The sequence below is a fragment of the Miniopterus natalensis genome, chromosome 3 (assembly GCF_054644295.1).
Source record: "Miniopterus natalensis isolate mMinNat1 chromosome 3, mMinNat1.hap1, whole genome shotgun sequence".
Classification (NCBI taxonomy): domain Eukaryota; kingdom Metazoa; phylum Chordata; class Mammalia; order Chiroptera; family Miniopteridae; genus Miniopterus; species Miniopterus natalensis.
In genome coordinates this window covers 29,569,419-29,578,152 of record NC_142083.1, presented here as the reverse complement: position 1 = coordinate 29,578,152, position 8,734 = coordinate 29,569,419, and the positions used below count along the sequence as shown (strand labels likewise).

The 8,734-nt window shown below is 41.5% G+C and overlaps 1 protein-coding gene across 1 annotated transcript in view; it reads left to right on the top strand.

The window, feature by feature from the left end:
* Window positions 1–4,924: 4,924 nt before the first annotated feature.
* PDE4D (phosphodiesterase 4D) overlaps window positions 4,925–8,734 on the top strand; it is an 896,187-nt gene continuing 892,377 nt past the window's right edge. The window contains exon 1 of the mRNA XM_087815369.1: window positions 4,925–4,981. Within this exon, the coding sequence (XP_087671495.1) occupies window positions 4,940–4,981 (42 nt within the window). The 5' untranslated portion in view covers window positions 4,925–4,939. The remainder of the gene's footprint in view (window positions 4,982–8,734) is intronic.

Here is an 8,734-nt window from a genome sequence, read left to right as displayed (position 1 = left end):
TTTTTTATTTAACATTATAGCAGAAGCATTTTTTCATGTAATTAAAATATCTTGATATAGATATATGTGTGTGTATATATATATATATATACACACACACACGCACATTACATCATGAGATTTCTTACATTTATTTAGCTATTTCCTTACTATTGGTCATCTAAATTGTTTCCAATCTTTCATTATTATAAGCAGCACTGCTAAGAACACCTTTGTATATAAAGCACCTTCTGTATTCCAAGTTGCTTTTTGAATTACTATATAAAAATATATTCCTTTCCAAAGATTTATACTATTATGGTGCTGACAGCACTATATGAGAACATAGTCAATAATATTGTAATAACTATGCATGGGGCCAGGTGGGTACCAGAATTATTGGGAGGATCACTCTGTGAATTCTATGTGTCTAGACACTATGCTGTACACCTGAAACTATCATAAAATAATAGAGAATGTCAAGTGTAATTTAAAAATATTAAAAACATCAAGAAACAGACTTTTCAGAAAGTCTGAATGATTGCCACGGGCTCTGAAGTGCCCACTAATTTGCCCTCCCCACATATAAGACAGGTGACTTAGACATTTGCCGCAGTTTCTAAGCTCCTGACATTTCCTTCTTCCTTCTAAAGTTGTGAAGTAAGAGAAAAGACTCTTTCTTGGTCCAGTCTAAAGATGACCACAGAGGTTTCCTGCTCTTTACTTCCCTCTTTCCCCCAGGGTGCCCTGCGAAGGCTGTCCCTTCACTGTCTGACACATTATCTAACTTAATCCCCGCCACAGCCCTGCGAGGTGGGCTGTGAGAATATTGTCACCTCCAGTCTGCAGCGAGGCAAGCAAACGGTAGAGAAAGAAGAGAAGAGAGTCTCCTAATACCATACAACTTGTGTATATGACACGGGGATGAAAGTAGAACTTATTTCTTCTGATGCTCAGTCCAGGGCTTTTTCCACTCCCTAAATCCTTAATCTCTAGGAAAGAACCTGTCTTAACTCCTTTATCCTTTCATCAGAGCAGCAAAATGTAGGCAGGTGCTGCAGCTCAGATCCTGCCTCGGAGTGTTTCAGCTCCCATCTCTGTTGGTTTTTATTCTAAAGCGTTCTCCCTGCAGGAGCTGCCTTTTCCTCTCCCCAGCTAACTCTTGCGTGGGAGCCCCTGCAGTGAGGAGGCCGCCTTCGTGAGTGTCCTCTCACCCGGTTTCCTTGGCGTGCACCTGGAGGGGGCCCGCGTTTCGCAGCCTCACAGCATCGTCTTTGCTGAGGGAGGAATTGTAGGGGCCCCGATAACTGCCTTCCCGAGAGTCAGCCTTTGCAATCAAACATCCTCTGGTTTAGGCGCAGCTTTGATATTTGCACAGGTTACCCCTTGTGGAGCATTAAAATGCATCGGGTCACGATATTGGCAGCAAAGCACTGTGGCCCGGTAGGAAAAACATGGACTTTGGAGTCAGACAAATGGGGTTTGAATCTTGGCTCTGCTATTTACTGGGCAACTTAGTTAACTTGTTGCTGATTTCCGATTTTGTACTATGAGGTAATATGGTAACGATATCTACTTCACAGGATTACTGCCAGAATTAAGGATAAATAATAGATATTTTTCTTACGATGAAATGAGATAGGAAAGTGCAATCCTCTCCGGAGACTTCAGGTGAAATTTGTGTGGCACATCTTCCACAGGCCCAGCTCCACTCTCCTCGCCGCCCCCCTCGGAGGCCTGTCCTGGGAGCGTGGCCGTGGGGTGCAGGTGTACAGCAGCAGCTCCCTGTGCCCTCACCTCTGTTCCACCGGGCGGCGGGGAGTCCCAGCCGAGATCAGGAGGGGCAGGGGGATGCGATGACGTTCATCCCCTCATCTCCTTCCTTTCTGGGCCACCTGAGGCTCTGTCCCAGAGAATAGCCCCCCTCTTCAAGGCAGTTCACTCTGTGACTGTCTCCTCCTGGGTATTGGTGAGCCATCAATCTCCTTGAACCCTTAGCCTGGAGGTGGTAAAAACTGCATTATTACAGTCCAAGAGCTGTGCCGTCTTTGGTGGATTCCTCTGCTCTGCTCACATCTTCTTTAACAGACTCTTTGCTAAACCCTCTTTGAATGATCCTAATGTAAGTGTACTGTCTGCTTACTCCTGGGACCCGAACTGACACAGTGTCCATTATTGTGTATTTGAACGTACATTTGTCGTTAGAGCGTCATCGAGATACGCCAAGGTTGTAGGTTCAGTCTCGAGTCAGGGCACATATAAGAATCAACCAATGAACGCATAAGGAGGTGGGGTAACCAGCTAAGTTTCTCTCTCTCTCTGCCTCTCTCTCTAATCAATCAATAAATTTAAAACAATACAATGAAAGTACATTTGCCTAAGTTCGTTTTATTTGAGGGAATTAGGTACTTTTAGGGAAAAAATAAGAATGGGTGGTGGTTGTTGCTTGCCATTTATTGGAGAGCAGAAAATGATAGTAATGAAGGATCATGCTGATGAGAGCCAAGCATTCTCCTAAATACTACTTTATACACATTAAAACTCATTGAAACACGGCAAGCAACAACACGAGTGTTATCACCTCCCTTTTCCAGATCTGGAAAAAGCTCAGAGAGGGTAAGTCACTTAGCTAAAGCTACACAGAATGCAATTAGGGAGCTGAAGCTCTAACCTATGCCTATTTGGTTCCAAGATCCATACTGCTTAGTGAGGCCGTGGTGCCTCCTAGATGGGTAAGAAGGGCCATCCCATCAGCTGTTTTCAATTAAATCTATTTGCCTCTTCAATTTCTACAAGTTACAAATTCCTAGAGAATAGTATCTCTTAATGATGGTCTTTAAATGATGTGAAGATAAATTTGTTAAAAATCTGATTAATTTAGCAAATCCTCAGGTCAAATGCATTTGTCTGATTTCACTTACTTGTTAAAACCATTGCATCACTAGCCCACTAGGGGCAACTATTTCATGGTTGCCCCTAAAGGTACTCATTAAATACTAAATGGATAATGAGATGTTTTGAACGAGTTTTTCTTTGATAGTATAAAAGCTTCCTACAGCATTTAGGGGATTTTATTTTTCCCCCTGGGTATGGAATATTTAGTTCACAGTTTCTATTATTTCTGCGCACTTCTTAAGTTGATCTAGGTGAGCAACATAATTTTCTGAGAACTAATAAAATGCTTGGCACTGTAACTAATCAGTAAAGGTGACTGAATTCCTGGAGGTATACTGGCTGAGAACTTCGCATTTGTGGATCAGCTCTTCCCTCCAACCCCCACACCCTTAAAAATCCACTCACTCAGATAACCATATTTATCCTAGCAACTCATATTTGACTGCATTTTTCTCTAACTTCAGGTAAGCATTTTTATCAGCCCCAGAAGAAAGCTTTGTACCTCAGCACCCTTCCCCCCCCCCCCCCCCAAGTCACACCTAGGCATATTCTTAACAGTAATAAACTTTATTTCTCTAATTCTAGCTTCACCTTGCTATTGTAGAATCTCTGGCCTCATTGAAAATATCTCTCTTTTATTTTTGTAAGTCTTGAGGGGTGACTTTTGTGTTCAAAATAAGTCTTTGATCCTTGAGAGTGACCTTGCTGGTTGCTAGAGAGCTCGTCAAGCTCCACTGGTGTGGGGAACCATTGGGCTCTCCTCCTGCCGAGGGCTGGCCTCCTCCAGGGGCCCACGGAGGTGCTGTGTTCCATGGAGTCCTCCCTCCTGTTTTGCCTGCTTTTAAAAATATATGTAGTCGCTTTTTTTCTCTTTTTTTTTTTAATATATAATTCATACTACTCTGCACCTTGATATTTTTCAATCATTTTAGCAAAACAAACTCCTTCAGACCTTGGTCACTGTTACTCTTTTCCATAAACCTCAGACGCAAGTCTTTTGAGAGTCTTAGAACAAATGCAAACGATAGAATACGTGCTGCTGTTAGAATCAGTCTCACCTGCAGTGTCCCCCCACACCCACGATGGCAGAGTGCCTGTGCTCTGGTCAAGCCTGTCTGCCTCATCCCTGCTCCCCTTAGAGCGATTTCTCTCCTAAAAGGCACCTTAGCCCACATGCAAATACACCCTGTGAGTTTGTAAGCAATGTCCAAATGTAACTGAGCATCGGGATGAACACAGCACCATGGTTGTTCTGTTTGCTTTTCCTCCATAACTCAAAACAGAGAATCTCCTTCTTAGTGTCTGGTAGGAACTGTAGGTTAGGTAATGAGGCTGTCATGTCATTCAAGTGGCAACTACTCTGGAATATTCTTTGACAAGTGGCTATTGCTTAATTAGGTAAACTGTTCCTCCCAACTATTCCTTATAATCACTTTGAACCAAAATGGTAGAGAATTCACTAAATTTACTAAAGAGCCGCTGGGATTGCTCGGTGTACTGTGGATTATTGCTAATAAACCAGGGGGCTATGATTAGTGGGCAGAGGGCTCTCGGATGTAGACAAGGGTCCTCCAGTGGTGGACAAGGCAGCCTTAGTGATCCGTTGGTGGAAAATTGAGGGGTCCCTAGCTGTACCAGCAAGGACTCACCAAATACCCAGTACAGTATGCATTTTCATTACATACATGTAACTAGGTTGTGGCTACCATGCCTATTTTTTTCAGCTACTAGCAGTGTAGACTTGAATATTTAATAGAAAACAGATGGTGCTTGAAATTTCTAACTTACATTTACCAAAAGCTGCTTTGGAAATGTTGCTTGTGAATACTTTTACTGCTTAAACACAGCATCATTTTAGGCTGTCCTGATGAATAATTTAAGAATTACTGTCCTACTCTAAGACAGCAGTGCATTGAGAAGCACACGTGTTAATCATATACTTGATTAAACATTTCCTTGCCTTTCTCTTCAGAATGCCAGTTGGCTTTTGAGTGGATCATTGTTGCTGTGAGAGCAGTGACGTTGGAAACAACTAGTGCCTGTTTGAATTACTTAAGACACCACCATGAAAAGAAATACTTGTGATCTGCTTTCCCGGAGCAAAAGTGTAAGTAGCATTTGTTTTGATTTCTTTTCTAAAAATGAGTACATGTAACTTTTTACTGTTTCGATTTTAATACTGTGCTATCATAATCGGGCTTGTGAGAAACCCTTGGTCAGTTCCCTGACCGTGTACAGCTTATGAACAAGTGAGGATTTGTTCGTCTGTGTGACCCGGTTGACATTTGATGGGAATTGTCTTTCAGCCAGTTTATATGCCTTATTACCACTCACTCGGATGAGCCTCCTGGCATGATATTGGACACCCTGATTTGGGGATGCATGCAGAAAGGATATAATTAAAAAATTGAAACTGAAGAAATTTATGTCTTGTATATCAAACTTTCTGGATAAGTCCAACAGGATAAATTGAACTTAACATCACTAGGTACTTTAATCAATCACATCCTGGAAATTTATGTAAACCTTGAAAAATGCAAATACTCGATCAGTGGGGCATAACTTTCATGAGCTTTCTACCCTGGCATATGTCTTTAATTTCTCTCCTCCTCTAAAAAGTTTTCTAAGTGAACATCCTCAGGGCCTTGATGGAGAGTAACCCTTATTTCCAATTCCTGAGTGTTCTTACGGTACCAAATTAGTGATAAGTTTTAGTTTTCTATTATCTTATGAAAGAAAGCATAAACAAACAGAGCAATTCAAAGCTACACAAGGCGGGGATAAAAGTAGACTGTTAATTTCCATCAGACAATTCTAAGAACATGTGCCTTTGCTCGTTTACCCAAGGGGGAAAAAGCATCCAAACAGATGTAGTTGTGACGTAGGAACATTCATTTGAAGGCATTAGAAAAACCACAAATGCAAACACATTTCTCTAGTATGGAGACGCTTTGTGTTACAACCAGGGATTCTGTTGTGATGGCCCAAGACCATCTTTGATTCTGCCTGTAGTTACCATCCAGCTTTTAGGGGTGAGTAATGCAGGACTATGTGGAGAGGGAAGTATAGTGCACCCACAGGGTATCTTAAAAAATGAGAATATACCCAGAGGCGTGCCAGTTCTTTGACTGAATACTGACTGTGTTTAATAACCAACCAAGGAAATTCAACAAACTCCCAGGGAATGTCCAAATTCATTTGTTTTATTGGTTGGTGTTTGGTTGGATGCATTATTATTTAAAATAAAGAGCCATGGCTTGGAGCCTGGGATCCCCTCTATTATTAGGCAGTGGCTCATTGGAAAAGGTGGTGACCCGCATACAAATGAACAGGCTGCAGACACATCTTTCTGTTACTGAGCTTTTCTTATTTAAGTATGAAAGTAAGTCATCACTTAAAGCTTTCTCCTTTTATTAAATTTCAGAGACATGTGATATGGAAAAATGTGTAAAGGCAAAAGGGAGAATATTTCAGATAATTAAAAATATATCATTAAGGATTTCCCTGTTCTTGGAGGAAAACATTCGGAAAGCAAATGATTAACTGAGCCTTGACTTTAAGGAACTGCGAGTACCTAATGATGCTAGATTTCCTATTTAAATTTGCTTAATGCAAACATTTTCATCTTGGTGGAAGGACTCACACTTGCCTGATTAGGAGGAGCTGAGTTGCCTACATTTGTCCAAATGTAAACAGTTGAGCTGTCATTTCGTTGCTTCTTAGTGACTTGAAAATCCACTGGCATAAAGGACATGCTTCCACTTAATTAAACGACTCTAAGCAGGAGATCACTGTTTATCAGAGAAAAGAGCCAGACTTTTTGCTTAGTTAGAAGTTGTTACTTTAGAGTTTCAACAGTTTATTTTGCACTGGTCTAAAAATTTCATCCTCCCACCCCTTAAATCTTTGTCATAATAAAATACAAAATTGTACACTTAGAAGGAGATATTTTTTGTGTTCGATGAGGAAAGTTTAAAGAATTAATTTGATTTAGAACCTGAGAGTGTATTTCCTTGACATTAGGACATTTGAAAATCCAAAGAGGATGTTCTAAATGTTAGAACGGCCTTTGCTCCTCCAGTGTGTCTCTGTATATCTTGTAATTGTTACTGTGCAAAGGTATACAAATGAGGAGGGGAAAAGCACTGTCTTTACATGATCATCTTATTTATTCTTGAACACTTAAATCAGTGTTCATACTTTTCTACTCACATTCAAGACCTGGTGCAGTGTCCCTAATTAGTGATCAATGCTCTGAACTCTTCCTTTATTTGGGAGGGACCCATGAACAATTTTAGCTATAAAAATATAAACAAACTACCTTTAACTTAAAGTGACATTTTGCTAGTTTGGGAGGATAATTTGTAGTTGTAGTGGGTAAAAAAAAGGAGGAACTGAGCATATGGGCATTACAAAAGCAAGGCATGGCCCCATGCCTATGCCCTTATGGTCTGCTGTGGGAGACAGACGCTCACCCAAGAATCGCACAAATAAGTGTAAAATAACACTTCTCCACTGTACCTCCTTTCACAGGGCAAGAATCCTTCACCCCGTCCTCACATGTAACGGCCTCCTCCATCCTAGAGCGTAAACTTCCTGAGGACAGGGGCCTTGCTGGTCTGTCTGGTCCTCACCGTGCCCTCAGCATAGTGCCTTTCGCATAGCAGATCATGATGTGTTAACAAAGTGAGTGAATATATAAACTGTGACACCCACTCAGAGAAGCTTCCTAGCGGCGACAGCATGTAGTAGAAAGACTTGGCCTGGTCCTGGAGCCAGGCGAGGCTTCCCCAGGCAAGGTGACTGAGAGCTGTGATCTGAAGGGTCGGTTAGCTTAGCAGGGCGAAGGAGGAGTGGGGGCTCCCAGCAAGGCTAGCACATGGGCGACGACTCTACAGGGGCCGGGAGAGCGGGGGCTTCAGTGCCATGAACCAAAGGCTCGGATAGCGAACTCACGGGTGGCCATGGTAGGAAGACAGAGAAGGCTGAGCACATTTAAGGGGCACAGTGGTCCCTCGGGTTTCGAATGCAATCCCTTCCCGAAGGCTGTTCGGGTTCTGAAACGCTCGAAACCCGAGGTGCCACTGTGTTTAGAAGGAAAGATGGCAGAGGTTTTGGTAAGGTGTTGGGTCTGAGATGCGGGGGAGAGGAAGGGGTGGAAGGTGCCTCCTGAGCTCCTGGTTTTCTTAGCAGGGTGGACGTGGGCCTTCTCCCGAGATGGAGACAGTGAGTGAGCACCACGGAGGGAGTCAGGAGAGGGTGAACCTGAGTCTCAGGCCTCTGAGATGGGGGTGTTTTAAGATATAGGAGCCTGGAGAGCAATTTTATTTAATCCATAGAAATTTAAATTTATTATTGAATTTATATCCCAAACAGATTGTTGATTAAATATAGGAAATAGGGGGACACTTTAAAAAAATTTTTTTAAAAATCATGCAAGTTTGAGCCCAAGCTATCTTAACCAGATCTACAATTTTCCATTTCCCTAATTAAAATCTTTATATAGCACCCCCAATGCATCTCTAGGAACTCAAGATATTAAAAAGGGTAGAAATATAGTGATAGTTATTTCTAAATTAGTTTTTCATTTATTGGAAAGTCTATCCATTCCTGCAAAATATTCTGTGGAGAAAGTGCTTAGAAATAGCAGCCTTAAACATATTCTCTGTTTCCATCATGGATAAGTAAAATAAGACCTACCCTAGCTGACTTATTAAAAACTTTCAAACATCAGTTCATCAAAGCAGGTGTTTTTATAATTATTATTTCTGATGTTATAATGTGGTTAGTTTTGATCTATACTTTAATATATATTGAGTTCCTAAGCCAAGTAAAATATATAATTTTAAAATTTATTAAT